Raw genomic sequence first — 24,016 nt, 5'->3', positions numbered from 1 at the left:
TAGAATAGATATCTCATTATCTTTCTCCTCCCTCCTTCCTTATTTCTTTTTCTTTCTGTCCCTTCCTTCCATCCCCCCCCTTTCTTTGTCCCTTTTTCTTTCTTTCCCCTTTCTCTTTCTTTTCTTCCTCTCTTTCTCTTTCGTTTCTCTCTCTTTCCCTCTCTCAGGTTCATCCTTTGGATCAGGAATCACCAAACTTTTGGACCTCAGGGACCACCAAACTCATCATTTTAAATCCCGGAGACCACTAATATGAATTTTGACTGACGGTGGCTTTCTGGCGTTGGTGGGAGAGAGAGAAATCTGATCCAACCTCTCTCTCTCCCTCTCTCTCTCACACAGAGGCAGGGGTGGGATTTAGACGCCTGATCTAAAGCTGTCAAAACTCCAAAAACTAGTCAAGTAGCTCTGGGGAGGCCAGTCATACATTAGAACACTTGCTAAACAACTGGTCATTAAGTGAGGACCATTTGTATTTGGTTTGCCAGTCACCTGGCCATGCCCACCCAGTCACATGACCAGCAAGCTATGTCCACCCAGTCATGTGACCAGCAAACCACACTCTCAAATTAGGCCACACCCACAGAAATTTGAATCCCACCCCTGGGTGGGGGGCACTGAGGATGAGTTTATAGCACCAAGGGGGCAGTGGACCGAAAAAGTTTGGGAACCACTGATCTAAGTCATATGCCACATAAAAGACATTTTTATCCACTTGGCGACAGACTTTTTGCCTTACACTGTTGAGCAAATTGCAATAACATTGCTTCCCCTTTCTCATTCCCCTCATGAAGTGCCCTGGTATTTCCTCCCAGGTATTTTCTGCCTTTTGCCTCCCTTGTGGGCATGAACAATCAGAGGACCATGCTGATGAACCTAGTATCATTTTCATCTTCTGTTGCCAGAAATTCCAGAAAAGGATATTTGAAAGGCTATCTCGTGCTCACATGCTTTGGGTATCTACATAATCTGCATTAAACATGAGCTGACTTTCCAAAAGGACAAATCTAATCTACTTCAAATTTTGGAATAATGTTTTAATATTTTTAAACAGGAACAAAACAAATTCAAAGTTAAGATTCATTAAAGTGTTTTTATTAGCAAGTTTTCACTGGAAAGTTCAGGATGTGCTAATAGAGTAGGCACATGGGCTTCAGTGTTTGGCACATGACATTCAACAGAATTGCACTTTCTTGTAATGGTTTGGCTACAATACTCTAAATTTTCAGAGCAAGACTCAGGGCCAGCCCCTACTGTAATGTTTTCATTTAGATTCTTTGCTTCTATCCCTGGAGCAGTTTGGGGCAAATCCTGGATCTCCTCCACTTGAGTTTGCTTGTTTGGCTTAGACGCAGAAGTTTTATTTTCATTCCCATTCACTTCAGTGATAGTTTTGTCTCCTTTGGATCTGTAGTTACCACACAGCCCTGTTTGATTGTTAGACAATCTTTGTTCTGTTTCAGAGAGAGGTTTTGTAAGCAATCCAGAACTTTTGCAGAGAGAGGAGGAGGAACCTATTTCATTTGGAAGAATTGCTGAGCTCTCTTCAGTGTCTGGAGGGATGTGGGACTGAAAATGAGGCACTGGATGGAGAAAAACATTTGGGGGAAGAGAATTTTGAAGCAAGGGTCTTTGGAACCTGCCCTGTAGACAACTACAGTGGAGAACATGCTGGACAGTATTCACATAGCCATCAGAAGAATGAAGCAAGGCACTGATGGGAACTACGGATTTCTGGACTTGTACGTTCCCAGATGAATGAGAGCAGCAATAGCATAATGTTTCATTTCTACGTTGATGCAAATGGGAGCATTTCATGTCTGTATGCTGCTGTGGCTCTAAACAATGACGTTGTTCATTTTGATTCAACAAATGGCAAGTGGGATCCTGCTCACCCAAAGATGACATTGCTGAACCTGATTCACGGTTAATGTTTACATTCAGTTCTGTGTTGTACGTTGAGTGATGATGAGTCTGCGGGTTTGACAGCCTGCCATTGAAGAGCTCGGGGCAAATGTGCATTTCTTCACAGGTTCTCTTCTCCACTGCAGTATCGCTGCTGGTGCGGCCTGCTAATGGCTGTAACTCATAGTGCTCATGCTCTTCTTCTACACCTGCTTTATGAGGTCTTGAATCAAATTGGTATTTATTGACAGACTGTTTTTTATTTTGTTCTCCATCTCCTTGGCCTCCTGACAATGCCTGGGAGAAAGCACCACACCGTAGTCTTTTGGGCAGAGGAATCTGGCCAAATGTTCCTTGGGGTCCCAGACAGCGGCACATACACTGGAAAAAGAAGGTTGCAAATGCCCAACTAATGCACATTATGAGCATCATAAAGGTGCCAAGCTGTGTATAGGCTAAAACCGTAGAAGGCATCATCATTGCTCCAGCTACAAATGTAGTCAATGCAGCCATAGCAATTGCTGAGCCCATGCGGCTTAGAGAAAATATGACTTTCCCTTCTCGATCGGGATCTGGAGCCAAACGATAAGCAACGCCATAATGGACAGCAAAGTCCACAGATAAGCCAACTGCCACAGAAATGGTAACAGACTCCAAGACGTTTAGCTCCCAACCCAGCAGAACCAGGGATCCAACTGTGACAAAAATAGTTCCTGCTATTGAGACTATTGCATAGAGACTTATTATTACATTCCATGTGGTAAGCAGCATCACACTGAATGCAACAGTGACAGAAAGACCCATGGCAATTAAAGTACCATCAGAGAGACTATCTTGGAGATCATAAAACTCTAGATTACTCACAAACCAGCCACCACTTAAACCTTCTGGAGCAGAAACGAGCTCCTCTGAAATCCAGGTGTCTACCTCTTGATAGAACGTATGCATCTTCTCATATGCCAAAGTGAACAGGTAGGTGCTTTGGAACTCTAGTACCACTGCTCTGATGGTATCATTTATATCAAAGCGAGGGCCAGGCGTTTTGCTATCTAAATGGTAGCCTGTGCTTCTTTCAAGTTCCATGATGGCCCTCTTGATGCACAACTCAAAGACCTCCTGCTTGTAGGGGAAGCTCCAGTGGCTACAGCAGGGATAAAGAGCTGGCTCATCACAGTCCTGATTTTCCATCCACTGCTTAAACGTCTCAATAAAGCAGCTCGTGAAGTCTTGCTCTTCTGTTTGGTAATAAAATGTCTGATTCCTCAGTTTCTGACAAAACTTTAAAATCCAGAGCTGTGAATCTGGGCTTCCAATATTGAAAGTGCTGTCTAGCTTCAGCTTGCCTTTGCTTTTAGGATTTAAGGGATCCCCGTTATCCTCAGGAGAGACCCCCCAGATGATAGTGATGGGCATGTGAAGCTCCTCTCCATGATGGACCCGCTCAAACATGAAAAGCTTCTTGAATTCAGCATCGTAGCGCTCAAAAGGATGGGAAGACCGGAACACTTGAAACTCAGCTAGTTCCAAAGAGGGGAGCTTCATTTTCGGATTTATACAAACAATATATGCTCCCCCAACTGTTAAGGCTAGGAACCAGACCAACCAAATATATCGGAATTTTATCACAATGCATGGCAACACTTTCTCAAAAAATATCCTAGATGCTTCTGAGATTGCAAAAAATACTTTACGGACCACTTGGCCCAGCACTGTCCAGCAGCTTTTGTTATTGTAAACTCTTGCCTGTGGCTTTACAAAGCAACTAAAAATATTGAGGAGGTACCGTTCGTGTAAGACCACAACTGCGGGCAACCAAGTCACCATTAGGATATAGTTCACTAAAATGGCAGTGCCAGCGTAAACACCAAAGCACCTGATGGCTGTAATATTGCTGACATAATTAGCATAGAAGGCAGCAGCAGTAGTAAAACTAGTGACAAACATGGAAAGAGCCGCATGTTGCAAAGTGATGCTCATGGTTTCCGAAGTGGCAGCATGCGACTTGTCAAATTTTGTGTAGCTCCACACATCACACAAGACAAAAGCATCATCAGCTCCAATACCCACAAGAATAATCAGTGCAGTAAGGTTCATAAAGGGGAAAAACTCAAAATTAAATACAACCCGATAGAGAAAGTAAGAAACAATTAAGGAGCTAATGATTGCAAACATGGTCATCAGTGTGATAAACAAAGACTTGGTATAGAAGCACATAACTAACAGAACAATCACTATGGCTATAGCAGGATACACAGTATCCATTAATAGATAGTCCTGGAATAAGCTGTGCTTTATTCCAAACTCAATCCCTGTGATGATGGTGATTCCATCAGACGAGTTCCAGTTCTCAAAATTATCCAAATAGATATTCATCATACTGTCTCCCTTTTCAGTAGGTAGAAAAAGCATGCTATATTTTAAAGCTGGCAAGCCATGGTCCAAGGTCTTTGGGCTTAGGAAATCTTTGTCCACTATATAGTGAAGTATCTGGTAAACAGCATTGTACTTGGTACATTTGCGTGGCACATTTGTACACTTGAGCTGGTCTTTCCTTCTGGCTGCCGTATCCCAGCAATCTGGCCCCAAGGTCCCATTATAATAATATTTGGCACACGTGCGGAGCAGCTTCAGAGTATGAGAAACATCTCTCTCCACTATTTTTTGACATGAGGATCTGTTATTTAAAATGGCAATGTAATTGCCTACTGTCCAGCTGGGACAGCACGAAGCAGCAGTGGTCCTCTGGCAGAGATCCCCAAACTGAGCATGGGATCGTATCTGTGGGAAGAAGAAAAATGAGAGTTATAACCGAATACCAATGTTAAGTGACTAGTAGTGGTGTTACCATCATGTGCTTGTAACTACCTGTGTTGTTGCTGCTTGTTCCCTAGACTAAGTATTCCCTAGACCACCTTTAGTTTCTGAGTGGTCTTTAAGGCAGCCCCATGTAGAGTATGTTGCAACATTCCAAATGAGAAATAATTAAGGTATGAGCAATTATCAGCAGGGTATCACAATCCAGGAATGGGTGCAATTGGTAACCAAGATAAAGTTGTGCAAAAGACCCTCTTGGCCATGGCTCCTCCATCCTCAAGGAAGAGCCGCATACCTGTTTTGTCTGAGGGAGTGAAACCCCATCCAGTGTGGAAGAGTGGAAGTCACTGAATCTAAACTCCTCTGCCACCTGTTCTTGCTTGGATTAAGTCTGGTTCACTCCTACAATCTCTGGACACTGGGAGAGATCCTTGATGGGGCCTGCAATCGTGTGATTGTTGTTGGTTTTTTTTGCAATCTTCCCTACTGCTTCTCCAGAAAGTCAATGGGGAAGCCATCAGGGAAGGCTGCAAGCTGCTGCTTGCCAAGAAGATTCCCTCTGGTTGCTGGCTGAAAAAAGTCTGTCCTGAAATCCAAGCAGGATTTTAGCATGGAGCATGTGCAGCAAGAGGTGTTCTCAGCCAACCTTTATGAACCAGAATAAGTCCTCTGTCTCTGGCTGCAAATGCTCCATGCTGCACATGCTCCATGCCAAAATCCTTGGATTTTAGGATGGACATTTTTCAGTTAACCCCCTGAGACAAGATGTTTAGATCAGTTGATACAGATTTGTCCTTCAGGTATAATGAAGAAGTACATTGACGAATTATGCTTATCTAAGAGCAAACTTCATTTAGAGGTTGAACCAACTCTCCAAAACAGCTTCATTTTATCTTAAGAAGAAAAATCAGATTGATATGAATATAGCAGACAAAACTGATGATAGTTTCTATTGCACAAAATCAAGAACAGGCTTATAATGCTTTGAGGATGCCTGGAGGCTGGGCTCAAAGCTTATGTAAAATTTGTAGCTGTCAAACTCCAGAGACAATTCTGACAAATTTGCCCAAATTATAGTTTATATGCAGAAACCTCTCTGCCTTTGAAATGGACATTCGTGCCGTTTTCTATTCTCAATCTTGCAGGGAAAAACTCTACAGAGGTTCGTCAGCTTAGTTAAGTATCTCTCCATTTGTTTCAAGGGTCAATAGAATCAGTATTTGTACCCAGGTCAACTTGATGAAATGGGACTCTTTCACAAAACTGCAATCTTCAAACATGGCAAGAAGTAGACTATGCACCATTCCCCACTTGTCCTTTACTAAGATAGACATCCTAGGACATTTCTGTGGCCAACTCACGAGCACTGAAATGCGCACAAAAATGAGAGAAACAATTTGAATAGACATAAGAAGAATATTCCTATATAGATCTTCCCACATAAATCATTTAGAAGAATTAGGCTGACATGAATATATTGTATAATAGTTCTTTCATGGTGTTTATTAACCAAATTTCCCTTCTTGACTGGAATGCATAACAAAAAGCCAATATTGATATAGTCTGTGCACTTCCCAAAACTGCTAGCAGTTTTATTGATTTTGACCGAATTATACATCTGCTTAAGCATTTCTAAGCCAAGTGTATTTCAATAAGTTCACTGCAAAACTCGCTTCTCAATTGCAACTCTTACAGCATGTGCATATATAAACAGGATTTTGACTAACACTGTCTGGATATTATAACATATTTAGTATGGCCTTATTATTTATTGTTAAACAAATTTAGAATAAGAAATCACCTCACATTCCAAGAAGAAAAGGTTAAGTTAGTGTTCATTGTTTCCAGATAAAAATATCAATCAAGCTTAGCAGAAAAAAACAAAGTACTGGAATAAATATTCTTATTTTTCATAACAGAGCTCATATTTATAAGGAGTACGCAGCATGTAAGCCCTCTACGGTCACCTAGACAACAGAGGAAGAGAAGATTATGTGCTTCAATTATTTAAATTTAGGCTGAGATGATGCTCTATCTGCTATTCTTCAGCACATCCATCTTTGCTGCTAAAGTCACCTTCACTGAAGATAAAGATGGATTAGCTGCTCATACTTGGAAGTTCAGACTTAGCCTGGAACTTATCAAATGCCTTCTAAAAACAGCCTTTAGTAAAGATGGCCTGGGTCTATTTTATTGCTTGATCAAAAGATATTTGCACAAGCTGGGCTTGAAGCATCAGCAGGATGTTTTCCACTTGTCTGGGAACTTGTAAAGAAAACACAGCACTTATATTATTTGGAAATGTTTTTCAGATTTCTTATTCATACCACATGGATTTGCTTAGCAAAGAAAACTTGTGTACTGCAGAGAGTTTGAGGGTACTGTAAATCTAGAGCACATATTCCTCTCATATGTGAACTATGCACCCATGTCCCCCAAAACCCTCTCAATATTTTCTTGTAAGTGAATCAGAAGAGAAGATTCATAATGCCCTGTCTTTCTAGAAGACTTCTGTCTACCACTTATTCTGTCGCCCTTTGGACTATTTCTGTTATCCCTAACCTGAAAAAAATATTTCAAACTGGGTAGGGTGTTTTAAATAGTAGGTAATATTCAATTCCTAATCAGCCATGCCATAATGGTACTACCATTAAGCCTATGTGGGTGCCATATGTGAAGCAGTTGCAGATTACAAGCCTCAGAACAAGAAAACCAGATGGATGGAATTGATACAGCATGCCCAAGTCAATTTGTACTTAAATATTTATTAGTTAATAAATTGCTTGACAATTTAGCTTTTTCGCTCTCTTTTATGGTCATGTTGTGAATGCATAATCAAAAATTCCCTTAAAAAGAACAAAACCCTTAAAGTAGACTTAAAGTTGAAACCAGTCAAACCATTACAGCAATTCAACTTGCTTTGACTGGAACAGACAGCAGTGACTTCAGTACAAAAAACCTCAAACCTCTGTACATTAAAAGTATGGATTGGAAGGAGATATAGACACCAGCCAAGAAGATCAAAGATATTAATGAAGACGTACATTTCTCATTATTATACAAATGGCAACAGTTAAAAAATGCAGAAGTTTGCAATTTAGCACAGCAGATTTCTAAACATAACATCCAGTCAAAGAGACCATAACACTTCAATATGATTTAAACACTATAGAAAAAATAATAAACAAGATGAAGTGAGCCTTTTAGAACCATACGTTTTTCTAAAAGGAAGTCATGTATCTTCCTATGTGGGCAATACTGCTACTTTACATAGAGATAAATCATCTTAACAGCTGTCACCTGGCATAAAAACATTCCATGTAATTCAGTTGAGACCTTTCTGGAAACTTTATTAAAACCACAATAACAACCAATATTTTTAAATATTTCCAAAGTAATTGTCTACAGTATAATTTATATTAATATAATATCAAATGTAATATGAAATATCTTATTTCAAAAGTAGGAAGTTAAGAAGGAGCTAATAACATTTTAATTAACTTACACTGTAATCAATTCATGTAATCATGAATTGACTGAACATAGCAACCAATCTGTGAACTCATAGATGGTTGTGCAAAATCTGGGATAAATAAAAGTTATCTCTCTTACCCAGTGATTCCTTCATCTAGAACCATGAAACTAAATATTAATTATCCTCCAACATCTTAATTGGCTTCTTTTCTTGCACTGTTGACATAATACCATAATCATCTTTTTTTCTCTTTCCCACAAATTCCGCCAACGTACCTATATTCTAAATTGCTTGCTGAGAATTAGCAAACAGGGGCCCTTGTGGAAGCATACTATTCCCTGTGCTCCATGGAGTGTCAGACTCAGATATCATTCCAAATACATACACATGAATGCTGGCCTTTCACAGATCCTGCATCAGTTAAGGTCACTAGTTAAAACCAGACCTCAGTCTCAGCTATGGGCAAAGTTAACATCTACCACATGGCAGAAGAACTCATGACGTCCCTGGAGCAGCCTGTTGCTTTTTACATTCTGATTTCTTCAAGGAATTTTTAAAAAGCTGCAACTATTTGGATGATGGAAAACATTTTCTCCTGCTCAGAACCAATCAATCAAGACCAGACTGTTTTTTTTCATCTCTGGGTGCAACGAAAACTTTCCTTTCTCAGAGTATAGATGCATGCTTGTATATGCATATGTATATACATATGTTTGAGTTCTTATTACCAACCATTTAGATGTAGCCAATAAGCAACAGAATCATGCCAAATTATGCAGATGAACTATTTTAAAAGGCAAAGGAAGTGCTTTCTGGCTGTGTTTTGGAGAAAAGATGACGAGGTGGAGAACAGTGCTTTGAAAATCTGAACTAATTATTTTTCCTGCAAATTCTTTTTCCAGCATTGCCACAAACAAACTCTGAAGAATCTATCCCAAAAGAAACAGATGGCATTGTTGGGACTGAAAGGGGTCTGCAAAGAAATACAGGCAGTAGCAATTACATGCTTGCCAACAGCTTACTCTGCAGTATGTCAGCAGCTGAGTAATGATGAAGACAAGAGATCAACATTTCAAATGTACATTCCACTACATTGTTAATACTTTTACCTACCCGCATATTTTCCACATTGCACATTGATTTTATGGCTGGTAAATTCCACAAGTCATCTCCACTTGCTGATGCAAATACCACTCGGGAGTAACGATCACCTGAAATTATGGTTAATATATTGTGAAGATCAGAGATATCACAGAACTCTGGCATTAACGGAACTCAATATAACAGGGCAGATAGAAGAGTGGGCTACAGGACCTCCGAGTAGTAACCATTTTTTACCCTGGTGTAGTTTGCAGGATTATATAAAGCTAAAATGGAGAGGAAGCATGATTCCCCTCTCCCCAGCTAAATGTATTTTTTCTAAAACATTCTCTATATTTTGGCAAGAGAATGAATGCGTATAAATGCAATAGCAGCTAAATTTAAATGTATCATTTTTATTAGGGTTATTTTTTAGAAAAAGAGAACAAGTCTTGTTTATTTCTAACAACCATGAGCAACACTGTTTCTTCCAAATGTTATAAAAGAAGGTGGAAATATGTCATTTTTGTCCCACTTATGATAAAAAAGGAAAGGCAAAAGATCTTAGGAATGGCAGAGGCCATTTAGCCCAATCCACTGCTTGGTGCAGGGATCCAAATTAAAGTGTCCTCAGCAGATGGTTGCCACTACACAAATGGTATTATTACAATCTCAATACTGTAATGCATTTAGTTTAGTCCATGAAGGCCAGCATTCTTTTTCTCAAAAAAGAAAAGACCAATTCCTAGGAAATAAAAATTGCAAATAAAGAGATTTATTCAGTCAAATTCGTCATGCTTGCAAATATAAAGCCAATTTTATTTTACAGCTCAAATATTAATCAACTCACTTGGAATGTCACAGAAAAAGCTGTCCTTCTGGAAATTCCAGTCAGCCTCCCTCTTCTCTCTTTCATAGTGATCATCAGACCATCTGCCATCTCGATGACTATCGAGAAATTTTTTTAAAAGAGATTATAAATTTCAAGAAGTCATTTTTATTCCAATGATACACAGATTTAAAAAGTACTAAATCAGAGAAAAGCAACCAAACAAAATGCAGACTGAGGGGTTCTGGAAAGCTGTCACACTGGAGAAAGTTATCCTAAATCAAAAGATAAACACTAATGCACGTTGCATTCAAACTTACTATAAAATGGAATGAGTAGTCATTCAACTATTATAAAATTTCAAAGAAAAAGTTGACAATCATATGCGAAATACAGAAACATTACAAAATGACAATTACAGTGTACAGGAAGGATTAATGGCCATGCTAATGACAACCACACTTTATGATAACACATAATCACCCAATCACAGACAAAAAGTCACAAAGTCTGTAGACTTGCGACCTACAGTAATTGTTTACTAGGGTTTTGCAAAGCTTCAGATTTGAATATTAACACAGAATCCCCTTCTATGTAACCTTGCCTGTTTTCAGGATCAGATAGTTGCTTTAAGTAATCAGAAACATGATTCTGCATGTTCCAAAGCATCTCTTCTGCAACATCCCATTATTAACTTACAAATAAAAGAGCCAGATGTAAAATGCAAATTATGTTTATTTTGGGGTCCGGCAGGAAAAATAGTTATTAAACATTTGTTCTTCAAACACTTAGAGGACTAACTGTTTCAATAAGTGGCACCTAGCACCAATAGCTGATAATTTGCTTGAAAGCCTTTACCTCTTAGCTTGCTCATCTGCATATTTAAATGGGTAGTTTGCTAAAGTCGCTTTGTAGCCTGTATTTTTCAGCATGTTATTCCAAGTGACCAGTCTCTGCCCAATAGCAGTTCCTCTTGGTTCAAAACCCTGCAGCAGAATATTTATAAAAAAAAATAATGCTTGCCACTATTTCACTGAACAGGTGAAATTAAAACGGAAAAATTTTATTAAAAAAAAAATTTCTACAGGTAACACTTAAATTGGTTCATATTCTGATGACAGCGAGACACAAATTGAAACCTAGCCTTCCTAGCGGCTTGACTTAGCCAGCATCCCTATTTTATTATGCATGCCAATTCTTGAGCCAGTGGCACCAAATGAAGAGAGGAGACATAATTGAACACAAATAAAAAAACATTAAGGTAGTAATATCAGAACAGCAATTTATACTATGTATTAACTGCTTTCAGATAAATATGACAAACTGTCTTCTTGGAAAGAAAGTGGAAAATATATGGCTAACTAGATCTTCCAAATAACATGGCTTGCAAATAATAAGCAACTTGTTTCTAGTTTACTGAGTCACCCAACACAATGTATAGAAGATTTCTGACCAATATCACCATCACCGCCCTCTGATCTGTGGGAGGAGCCGTCACGCATACAGAATATGCATGAAGCCTACTCTATGTGCCAAGACCTTACTTCAGATGGGTTCCAGCTACAGGAAAGCTTCTGCTGAATAAAAAAAAAACCCTCCTTGATAAACTCTTGTGATAGCATCCATTAATGTTTGGGTGAAAAGGTAAATCAGACATATTGTAGGCAGAACTGTTCACCATTCACATAATGCCTGAATAGAACAATGATTATCTAAAGCAATCTTTTATTTATTGAGTTACTATTTAATCTATCTGGTGTTGCTGTACTGCACTGTACTAATGTACGGTATTTCTACGATAAACTGAAATCACTCTTAGAGGTATTGCTGGAAAAGGATTATTCTTTTCATTTAAGAAAAGATTCAGCAGCTACACCCATATAGCAGAAGACATCTGGCCTCAAGTACTTTATAAATATTCAGATGTGGGGGTCTGGATTTGGACACATCTGCATTTAAAAGCAATACAATATGTTCGCCCATAATTTACCACAGCTCTCTGTTTATCATTATTTTGGGGGGTGGGGATTAGAGGATGTGCCAACACAATGCTTTGACAGCAGAAGATAGTAAAGTTTACTCACCAATAAAGGATCAGAGAAGTCTGGAAGATCTGGGACTAGAATTCCAACCAATGCACACACCACAATTAACACAGTACACATGCCTAAAACCACCACAGGCCAGTCTGCTATCAGAGCTGCATAGCTAGAACAAAATAGAAAACAAATGTGAATAGGAGAAAGGTGCTAGCAGAGAAAAAGAAATCAGGACACAGGGGGTTAATTTATATTCTTTCTTTTAATGACTAAGATTGTTTTAAAAATATCAACATCATTTTTTGTTTAAAGAGGACTGAATTGCGCTAGTCTTCAAACTGGAAAGTACCCAACTTTGTGGAGAGCAGTATTTCCAATATTACTTTCCAATCAATAAAAAAACAGATCTGCCAGCCATTTCTTCTTTCTTTGGCATTTCTTCATGCAAGAATGTTTAAAACAGTTGATACAGATTTGTCCTTCAGGTATAATGAAAAAAAAAAAAAAAAAGATTTTTCGCTCCTTTCTTTTCTCCTGCAATCTACTCACTATTTGTTTGGTTTGCAGGATACTAATGGTACACTGCTATATAATTAACTTGAATCATTTGGCACCTGATTCAGAAAAGCCATGCCATTTCAAATGCAAGCACTTCTATTAGATTAGATGATTTTTTTCTCCCATTTTTACCACTAGTCCATATATTTGGTCTGGTCAGAATGTTTCCAAATTCATCCATGCAACATTAAAGCAAGAATCCACCATTTCTGCAAAAGTTATAAATTAAGGTGCACAAAGGGTTCAGTGAAAAGAAACACTACGGATCCATTCTAAAATAAAACTGCATGTCACCCTTCTGCATTGGTTGTGTTATGTCCAGCTTTCAATCAACAAATTGAAGAAGACCAGCAAACCAAAGATTATCGGTATCTTAATTGATAATCTGTTTGATATCTCAAAAGTTTGTTAAGCATCTACTGGAAATTAGAGAGGTAAAAAGGATTTGCATCCAGTTAGGTTTTTTCCCAGAAAAGTGAGTATAAAAATCATTTCTTGTTTTGGAAGAAAAGAAGAGCCCCTGAAGATCCCATCTTGGATCATTCTAGGACTTTATGATCCATTGACCTGGAGGCCTATTTCCCGTTTCTCTTGGAATATTAAATCAAGAGAAGGATGATGGGGCATTACTTCCCCCCCCCCAAATAATAATAATTATAAACCACCCAAATCTGGATGATAACTTTAAAGGGCGGGGAGCCTGAAGGTCCAGGCCAGATTATTAAGCTCTATTTTATATATATATAAAAGATATCTATTTATATATAAAAGATATCTATTTATATCAAGAGAATTTGAGCTGCTGATCAAAATATGTTTCCCAATTGTTGGAGGACTTTGTGTGTGTGTGTGGGGGGGGAGCATTTCAAGTCAAGTAGGAAGGGGATGTCAACTCAAGTAGGAAGGGGATGCTTCTGAGGTTTCATACATGCTTCTGAGGTTTCATACATGAACCTTAACATGGGAATTGGCTCCAATGCACACCAGCTGCCTGGCAGCAGACGGGTATTCCAGCTGCCTGTGGATTTCCAGAGGCCTGGCAGCACAAAGAAAGCATAGAGCTCATTCACTGGGGCCACCTGTTCTAAATAAAATGAAACTTTCTTTATCCCTTCCGTTCAGATGACATCACCAATAATTTTTAATGCTGATAAGCGCATGAAAAAAAATCAAAAGAAATACATTAACTGGAAATGGGCTCTTACCTTTTTGGCAACGTTACTGCTCTGGCTGGCCTGAAAATTAAACACAAACTTATTTTAGAGAGAGAAGTTCTGCCAACACTCAAATTGTCTTTTCCTGCCTACTTATTTAGATCAGCATTTCCCAATTTTCAAATGTTTGGTATAACTTCCATGATCTCCAGCCAGAGCACTCACATTTTTCCTTTTTTTCTGAGGGAAGAAAATCACACAGAATTCTTGATCAGTTGTTCTGTGAAGCACATCTATCCAACTCTTAATTATGCCTTATGATTACTAGCCTGGCTGGATGGTAACTTATATCCTGTTGCTTGCCTACAATCATAAACTTTTACTATTTTATTTCGGTGCTTCAAAATACTTCCTCTTTTCCTGCAGTGGGCATGAAGGCTCTTTTTCTTTGTAGTGAAAGTGATTCAATCATATCTATGCTGATTTTTTACTTTAAGGAATTTGTATTTTACTAGTTTTTCTAAAAGAACTCTGTTGCTTCATTTTATTTATTTTTTCTCCATGCACATTGTGGGGTTTTTTTAATCTCAGCTTCTTTGTGCCTCCATTTTTATGGAGTACTCTTTGTCCTCAAAAGGAAATTGCTTACCTTTGCTTTGAAAATTTGATTATGAGAGCAAAGCAGTGGTGGGATTCAATTTTTTTTACTACCGGTTCTGTGGGCGTGGCAGTGGAAGGATACTGTAAAATCTCCAGTCAGAGATGGTATTTGCTGGTTCTCCAAAGTATTCAAAATTTCCACTGCCGGTTCTCTAGAACTGGTCAGAACCTGATGAATACCATCTCTGGAGCAAAGCAACAATAAATCAAGGACTTTGAATATCATATATATAATGCCCCAAAAAAGAGATGTAAAGGAAAGATGGGACTCAGAGTTTTAACTTAAAGCCTTCTTGTTAGAAACTTTTTTAAAAAGAATGTTTGCCAACCTACAAGTTTTAAATGACAAACTGGAATTCTTTGATCATAGATCAAAATGTTTGATGAATTTGTAATAATCATAAATCATCCTTAAAAGAACACTTCAAGAAACAGTAGCTAAATCAGCTATGCAATTGGATGAACTGAAAGGTAATTTGCTGTTAATAGATTTAAAAGAAAAGGAGTTTTGTTTGAAAACTGGTATTTGTTAAAGGAGGCTGAAAGAGGCATTAAATGAACTTGACTTTCTCAGAAAAGCTTGATGGAGTTCGTGGAATGGAGATATCATATGCAATTAGAGGATGGCTGTCATGATATATTAGGTCCCAATTTGTGGGAAGATTTATTGATCAAGTTACTATGGAGGTATTTTCAATGAAGACCTTTTTTGGAGAGTGAGAAACAGTTGTGTGGAATCATTCCACTCCTAATTTTAAAGAAAAGCAACAACGATAAACTGGGATTTATTTTTATGATCAAGAACCAATCTATGGTATTTGATCCTGAATAGATCAGAAACAATGGTTGTAGTGGGTTTATGAGAGAATAGAAGCCGATTGTGGATTTCCATGAGTTAAAATGTAACAACAGATTTATTAACAAAGGGCTTTGAAGTTTAGCTTTGTGGTTGGAATTCCCTGTTAACTGTTTTTTGGTTTTTTTAGTAAATAGATGGCAGGTCGAATTGGTTGATTGATAATAGATTTCTACAATTGTGATACTTTAATGTTATATAGCAATTTTGCAAATATAGATGTAGAAATTTATAGATTGTGGACGTGTTTTCGAGGTGACGGGACAATACTTGTCACTGAAACTATATTTATCAGTGTTCAACCAGGGAAGACATTTGTGCATATGCTTGAAATTTTGTTTTATGCACTTTTTTTGTTTCTGCTTTTGTATTGTATTTTCCCCCTTTTTTTCTTATCCTATATTTTAACTTTGTATACCAAAAAAAGAAAAAAAATCATGTAAGTATTCTTTATTTCTAATTTAGAAATATTATAATTAGTTCATTGTACTAGTTGGAACAAAGTGGTAAACTATTATTTGTTGCAGTATTGATTTACCTCCTTTTGAAGTGTTAAAGAGATCAAACATTTTCCTTCTGATTTCATATTGCATTCAAAATATAAAATAGAGCAAACATTTCACATCATTTGTTAAAACAATAATGCTTGAAAAACTATAATCTGAAATTGCTTTGCTTCAACTAAAGATAATTGAAAATAATCAACATGGACATGGCCACTTTTCCTATTTTTGCATATCACATTTAACACGATGTACACAAATATCTTTTCCCTCCACAGTTTCCTTTAAATTCAGCTTAGCACCTTGAGTGTACTATGAGATGACGATTACCTTGAACTAGAGTATTTGAAGTCACTTATTACAACTTATTACATTGTACTTCTATTATATTGAAGTTACTCATTACATTTATAGCAAAGTTCAGTGGATTCATGGACTCATTTCTGTCAGGTGCTTTCCTGGATTTGTTTTGCCTTAGTCCCATACCATTTCCTGGTCTGCATTTTTTGGATGACATCAGGACAAACTATGAAGAATTGATATTCCTTCATGTGGAAAGGACAGCATTTCCCTTGAAACGCTCTAGAGATCAAAACAGCAACTCATCCCTGTTAATTGAAAGGGAAAGCTCTATTTTGCTATGCGTTCTAAAGCAGTGCTTCCCAAATTTTTTCATTACCCCAAACTGCTTTTCAGAAGTTCTTCTCACCCAATGTAGATAAAACCCTTTGAGTGAATTTAAAAGTCCCTGCTGTCCATAGGTAATTCCTATGTGTGTTGTTATCCAAAGAAAAACTTTTTAATACTATTTTGGGCAACTTAACCCTAGTTTGGGAAGCATGGTCCTAGAGCATAATTATTTTTTGTTGTTGTTGAAATTATGATTTTTTTAAATTCTAAACCACAGCATAATAAAATTGTCATAATCAGCTGCAATGAACTAATTACAGTGTTGGGACTCATTTCAATGCAGGTCTTTTCTTTTTTTTGAAGCGTGCATTTGGAAATGAAACAGTCTGATAGCTGGTATGTCCTTTGTCATTTCAAATATGAAGGATTCTATCATTCTTTTGCGCAGGATAAAATTTATTTAAAAGGACTAAAGCAGAACATAGAACAAAGATGGCCTGGAACCGTAAGGCTATTTTAGACCACAGTCAAAGGCTGACATGCACCCAAGAAGCTTAAACAATAAGCATACCCCAATTAACCTTATGCACACCCAAATTTTGTATCTTAACAGGTGACATGAAAAATATCCCTTTTTCCCAAATCATTCCTTAGAAAGGTTATTTTTGTTGTATGCTAAAGTTTGCATTAAGATTGTTTTCAGAGCAAAAAAACAAACTCCAGCATTCATATTCTCTGAATTCTGCCATTTATATTCTGAACTCGGTCATTCTCTCTCTCTCCCTCAAACCAGTTTATACATTGCTATGAAAAGAAATCAAAGTTCACTGCTAGTTTTGCTTTTGAAACGCTACTTCAATTTATTAACCAAATTTTCTTTCTTAATAAATTCATGTTTGTTCTATGAGATCCTATACATACAATGGAGAAAGATGAAGTGCAAATTGCCAATCTAATCTTTATTATTAGAGGAGAAGCCTACCAGCATAATTATTTGTATAAGGAAATGGTAAAGATGTAGCCTTATTAACCTGGATATTGGTGTACTTTTTTAATGGGAGATCAGGTTTTGTATTCAAACGCCAGCATTTTCTGCCATACAGGAGATGTTCTTACACAAATCACCTGGAAAGCTGTTTGGGGTTGGAAAGTTATATGCAACGAGGCTCCAAAAATACTCCAAAGAAAGCCATGTGAGCATAAGGGGGAACTGACTAGAACCCTTATCCCCATCCATTTTGCGGCTATTGATCCTCATTCAACTGTGCTGCCAAACCTCTGCTCTGTAATTATTGAAATCAGTATTACAATGCAAATTATATGAAATATAGTGCCATCCCTAACTTTATGGGAATATTTTGGCAATAATTTGGAAGTGGTTTGCTATTGCCTTCTGGGATGTTTTATGGATCTTATAGTTTAATTTACAGTCCTCAGATTTTTTTGATGGTCTTCTAAGTACTAAGTACTAACCCAAATACTTGGGAGGTCTGATATTTAGTTCTTTGGAGATCAGCCAAGTTTGACAAGGTATTGTTTCATTGAAAAAACACAGACTACTGTTTGTTCTAAGAAAAGCAAGCTTCCTTCCTCCCTTAAAACAAACAAACAAAAAAGAACCAACAAAGTCAACCTAGGCATAAGGCATGGCCCTGCCCACTTTTTTCATCACTCCAGCCACTAGTGGGCAAGTGACCTTTGCCACTAAAAATAGCAATTAAAATCTGCTCTAGGATAAAAGAGGATGTAATAGCATGAGTGATGAATTAATAATGAATTACAAAAAAGTATCAATGAAAAGATATAAACTGTTATGACCCAGGTGGTCATGGTTAGGCAGGCCTCCAGAGCATTCTCTATTAGTCTTGCAAATAGTTAAACAAATGGTCCTCCACCAACCAGTAAGGCTCCACCCTCAGTCCCCCAAACAACAGCCCCTAGATTACCCAGCAAGTCCACAAGGCAAAAATCCGGGCATAAGACAAAGGCAGTCTTGAAGGCAGTCTTCAGGCCTAGGCAAGACAAACAGCAAGCCATAAAACAAGGGGCTGTCCAATCCAAAAGCAGTTCCAAAGGTAAAGTCTTCAAGATTAGGACAAGGCAAGAACAGTCCTCAAAGCAGGAAAAGCAGCCCTTGAAGCAAGGCAAAAGGAGACCTGAAAGCCAGGGGAGTGTAATCCAGAAAACAAACACTTGTTCCTGGCAAAAGCCCCTCCTCATGGAGTCTCCTCAAATTCTACTCTCCAGATGAACCTCATGAGGAGGGCGGGGCACTCTCCACCCGAATAGTCGGTTCTCCCTGCACTGCCTCTGCCTCCTCCCCATTCTCCGTGCTCAAGCAGGGGAGACATTGTGCTCATCTCTGGAACTCCTCTGCTCCACTGCCTGCCCTTTCCATCTCTACTTCCTTGGTCGGCCTGCACTCTCTCTTCCTCCCTTCCTATTCTTCCAAGGCCTGAGGGACCCAGGACTGCCTTGGCCATAGGGACTGCACCATCTCTCTCTCTCTCCGTGGGCCCAGGCTCCCATTCATCATCCGCTTCAGATCCTAGCTCCGACGGGGCCATGACATAAACAGTCGGGATATTATTTTCAAACTCCTTCCATCGAAGTATTTCAAAAACAAAGGCCTCATCTAATTATTGCATCATAACTGTCCTCATAAAAAAAATCCAAAACGTATCCAAGAAGGTCCTTCCATTAGTACAAACTTTTCACCATATTTTGATTGTGCAAATGTCAGATCAAAAGTTTTGGTCCATATAATTTATTCTGCAATGAAAGTGCATACACATTCTTATTCATTACAATTTGATACATGTAGTTTTCACGGATTATACTAAGCCAGGTATCACACAAACAGAACAACAGAATAAAACCTATTGTGGTTTCCCCACTTAGCACCTCCTCTCATACCCTCTCAAAAACCATTTTTCTCACATGCTTCTGTTGTCCTAGATCAGCCACTACCTAAATAAAACATGTCATGCTAAATTAAGCTAACCACAAGTTCAGAGCTGTTTAGATTCTCAAAACTGTAGTCCGACTCTTTTGTAATCTGTATCTTGGGCCAGCTGGTATTGCTTCCATTCTTATCCAAGGTTTTATCAGTTCTTCCCCATATGGTCTCTTGCGTAAAGCCGGCATTCCTTATACAAGTGTCTATAGACAGATGATTAAACCATTTGTTTTCATTCCTATTATTGGACTTAACCTTAGAGGTGCTATTATTAAATTTCTCTATACAAAGTATAAAATTGTTTTCCTCTGGCAGCCTTGAAATATTAGGACCATTAACCTCTGACATAGGGGATTAATAATAAATGGATGAAACCTTGCTGAAATTGAAAGCATTCGTTGAGTGCTTGGATTTTGTACCAAACAAGAGTTTATTAGAAATCTTTCAGAAGATAGAGCTATCTTACCTTTCAATGACTAGTTATGAAAAGATCATTAGATAATATTATTAACACTATTTCTATTTATGGGTCTCTCTGCCCACAGTACACTTATATTGTTTGTCTGATAATACTTCTTGCTCTTGAACTCTTTCAGAAATTTTATTTCTGGAAAAAAAAAAAGAAACCCACCCATGGAAATTGATTGTCTGGGAGTTAAAACATACCTGTCAATTCTCAAGTTACAAAGATAACTTTGTTTAAATTGAAGTCTTCTCACAGGTGACATCATCCTGACCACAGGCAACATGAGTATGAGGGGGGAGAAGAATCTTTCACAGCGTATAACAAGGCTCCCACCCAAGCAATAAATTGAAAAACCAAAGTTTCTGATTAGATTTGTGCTTACAACTTATTTTTCTGAAAAATTTCCATGTTGTGTGCATAGATATGGCAGGGACTGTGACAAGCGAACAGGAGAGAAGAATTATACTCAGTAAGTTTGAATATTTGAGAGAAGCATTTGGCAGATGATAACTCAAGACAGGTGTGGCAAGGGCTACAACTTCTAACCAATTACAAGGGCAACACAATAAAAACAGCCAATGTTGATGTCATGCTGGCGGAGGAGCTGAATAGCTTCTTCGCCTACTTTGAGGTTAATAGACCTGTCTCTGAGGCTCTAGCCCAAAGGCCTCTAATCTCCAGACACTCCCCTTGCAAAAACATCAAGTGAGAGCTATGCTGAAAGCCATAAATCCCAACAAAGTTGCAGGCCCAGATGGGATGCTGGAGATAGTGGTAAAACTTGCATTGAGAGGTCCTGACAAGGATTTTTAACATCTCCCTACAATTGGCTAGAGTTCCATCATGCTTGAAAGCAGCCACAATCATCCCAATTCTGAAGAAAGCAGCTATAAACAGCCTGAATGTAATGATCCGGGGCATGGCACAAAAGCAACACAGTCACATAAGTAAGAAAAGTCCCTTTAATGCCTCCAACTTTGCCCTCAATGTCCAGTTATCTTCGACTGGAGAGAAAAACTCTCCCAAGAACAGTCTTTAAGTGGAGGAAATTCAGTCTGAAAACGAAGTACATATAAACTGTAAATAAAAATCCACACAAACCATGCTGCTGCAATTAAGTGGACAGGGCAGGATAAGGAATTGCAGACTTCAAAGGCCAACAAAACACACAGAGTTGGGAAGATGCCAGGAATCCAGAGAAGCCTTGACAAAACAAGATAATACATGATTTGCTCTGAACAGTTGGCTTGTGCAACTTAAACCTGTGTTCCCAGCTGCAGCTAATGAAGGGAATTAGGACCCTTTCCTCCCCTGTAAGCCATACAACTCACGTTGCTCCTCTGTTCCTCCCTGTGTGCCCTAGGATGAAGACAGGGTGTGCATGGGTCTTCCTCCAAATTCCCTCTGCCTTGCTCTACCTTTCCCCTGCTCTGTCCAGCCGGACTTTGCTCTTCCCAAGTTTCTTCCACAGCCAATGGAACCACTCCCTGTCAGCTGCTCAATCTCCCCCTCGGAATCAGATTCCGACAGGGCCATGACACTGAATGATTATAGACCCATTGCTTGATGTCTATAGCGATGAAGTTCTTTGAGAGACTGGTCTTACAATACCTCAAGTCCTGTTTTCTATTGAATTTCAATCAACATCAGTTCACTTATAAAAGCAACAGGTCAACAGAGGATGCCATCGCCATTACTCTACATACTGCATTAAGACACCTTGAGAAACCTGGGAATTATGTCAGAAGGCTATTTATAGACTATAGTTCGGCCTTTAATACCATCCTACTGGGCATTCTCATTGAAAAGCCGACTGACCTGAATTTCCCTCTCCTCACTTGTGACTGGTTAAAGACTTTCTGACGGATCATCCACAAATAGTAAGGGTTGGGCTCTTTACATCCTCCACCCTGAAACTCAGCACAGGCTCCCCTCAGGGATGTGCTCAGCCCCTACCTGAACTCGCTGTATACATATCACTGCATATCCTCTGATCCATCCAACATCATAATAGAGTTCACAGATGCTACAATGGTGCTGAGTCTTATAACTGGAGGGGATGAATCAGCATACAGGGAAGAAGTACAGAAGGTATCCACATGGTATTTAAAAAACAACTTACATTTAAACACTAGCAAGACAAAAGAGATGGTGCTGGATTTCTGGAAGCACAGAGAAGTGCTTACATCAAGGGGGGTTGTGTGAAGAGGGTTTCCTCTTTTAAAATCTTGGGAGTGCTTATTAGTCAACACCTCACCTGGAAAAACAACACATCCCTGATAGTTAGGAAGGCTCAATAGAGACTTCATTTCCTTAGAGTCCTGCGGAAAAATCAGGTGGAACAACAGCTGATAACTTCTTTCTGGTAGTCTACGATAGAAAGTATCCTTACATACTATATAACGGTATGATATGCTGGTTCAACAGCTGTGGACAGGAAGGCACTACAGAGAGTGATTAATTCAGCACAAGAAACCATTGGTTGTCCCCTAACACACTGGATGACATTGCCAGGTCTCATTGCTTCAGATGATTAAGGAAGATACTTAGAGATGATTCATATCCTGGTCAGTGTCTTTTCTCACTTTTACCATTGGGCAGAAGACACAGAAGCATAGTCAACTGGACAAACAGGTTTAAAAGCAGCTTTTATTCATGGGCTGTCAGACTCCTAAATACAACTACAATCACTCCATGCATACATGGAAACATGTGACTGGTTTCTCTCTAATTACTTGTATAATGACCACTTTCTATATTATTCATTTTGTATTGTACTATGGTTTCTGTATAAATAGTTGAAATCATAGGCTCAATTTGAGTATTACAATGTTATGGAGTTTTGATGAAGTAAGGAATGCAATGCTGAGGAGAAAAAAAAACATGTTTATTGCAACGATCTTTGAGCACCTGCTTTATAAGTATGACTGAATTTTAGATTATTGCATTATATGATTAATGTGGTGAGATTACTATATGCACAGAGATGGAAAGAGTCAATACAACCCACTATGGAAGAATGGTTGGTGAAAGTGATAGATCTTGCTGAGATAAGCTGACTTTTTTGATTAGAGACAAGACACTAGATCTATTAATGACTGAAACATATTATGGACTTTTTGTGCATAAATGAAAAAATGAACATGATTTATAGCTTTGATAACTAGACAGACTACAAAGAAGAGTATCATGATTTAACTTGAGAGCTGTTAAAATATATAATATAGCTGCTGTGAACAATATCATAAGCCACTTTGTATCTTTTTCTTTTATTTTTCTTAAATCTTTTTCCTTTTTTCTACTTTTTGCTTTCTCTTCGCTTTTTTGCTTTTTTCTTCCTTATTTTATATTCGTTTGTATTGGTTTTTAATCTTTTAGAAGATTTAATAAAAAGTATTTTCAGGAAAGTTTTATAGAAGTTGAAGTCTATAAATCCGGAAATTCTACGGATCTGATTTGCCAGCCAGTTTGAGGAAGCTAGGTAGGTCTTTATCAGGGTATATGGAGTGAGTCCTTATTGTTAGGCATAAAGGGCCCTTAAGGGGGGCAGCAATGCTGGAAGGTCCATAGTTAAAGTGATAGAAGGTTGAGGTCATCAGCTGAGACAGAATGAAACATTGGGGTATCTCTAAGTAGCAATTCTCTTGTTTGACCCCTACCCCTACCCAAAAGATGTGGGAAGGGAAAAGTGCAGTTTCCATTTTGTTTGTTATTACATATGGACCATCAACATGAATTTTTATGCCAAAATGGCATCAGCACTATGTTGCCATGTAGTCACAGTATCTTCTTTGGACAGCCAAAACAATTTTATTCCAGCTTATCTATGCACAGTTTTTGTTTTATGACTTCAGAGTTGCATAAAACTTGGAGAATTGGCCATTTCTTCATCTGTGGGAATTCTTGCTTCACCCATACTCCCACTGTCTTAATTTGGAACTCCTGATTTCACAATCTACAGCAATCTTAATTCTTCCAGGCGATTTTTAAGGCACGCCACAAATCAGATGAAAAACTGCTAGTTTGATTTTTTTTCTTGCTTATGCATGCATGTTATTGCCCAACTCCATGTGACTGTGACTCACAAA

General features: G+C 38.3%; 1 protein-coding gene across 6 annotated transcripts in view; it reads right to left on the bottom strand.

The window, feature by feature from the left end:
* Positions 1–1,073: 1,073 nt before the first annotated feature.
* Positions 1,074–24,016, bottom strand: part of DISP1 (dispatched RND transporter family member 1) — a 68,678-nt gene continuing 45,735 nt past the window's right edge. For all 6 annotated transcript variants that reach the window (XM_087933990.1, XM_026695704.2, XM_026695703.2 and 3 more), the window contains 6 exons: positions 13,906–13,935; positions 12,188–12,311; positions 10,962–11,089; positions 10,125–10,222; positions 9,308–9,405; positions 1,074–4,683 (listed from right to left, as the gene is read on the bottom strand). In XM_087933990.1, coding sequence (XP_087790116.1) covers positions 1,084–4,683; positions 9,308–9,405; positions 10,125–10,222; positions 10,962–11,089; positions 12,188–12,311; positions 13,906–13,935 — 4,078 coding nt within the window. In that variant the 3' untranslated portion in view covers positions 1,074–1,083. The remainder of the gene's footprint in view (positions 4,684–9,307; positions 9,406–10,124; positions 10,223–10,961; positions 11,090–12,187; positions 12,312–13,905; positions 13,936–24,016) is intronic.

The sequence above is a fragment of the Pseudonaja textilis genome, chromosome 1 (assembly GCF_049901715.1).
Source record: "Pseudonaja textilis isolate UNSWEBS1 chromosome 1, rPseTex1.2, whole genome shotgun sequence".
NCBI lineage: Eukaryota > Metazoa > Chordata > Lepidosauria > Squamata > Elapidae > Pseudonaja > Pseudonaja textilis.
Note: the sequence above shows the minus strand (reverse complement) of the source record. Positions and strands in the feature narration are given on the sequence as shown.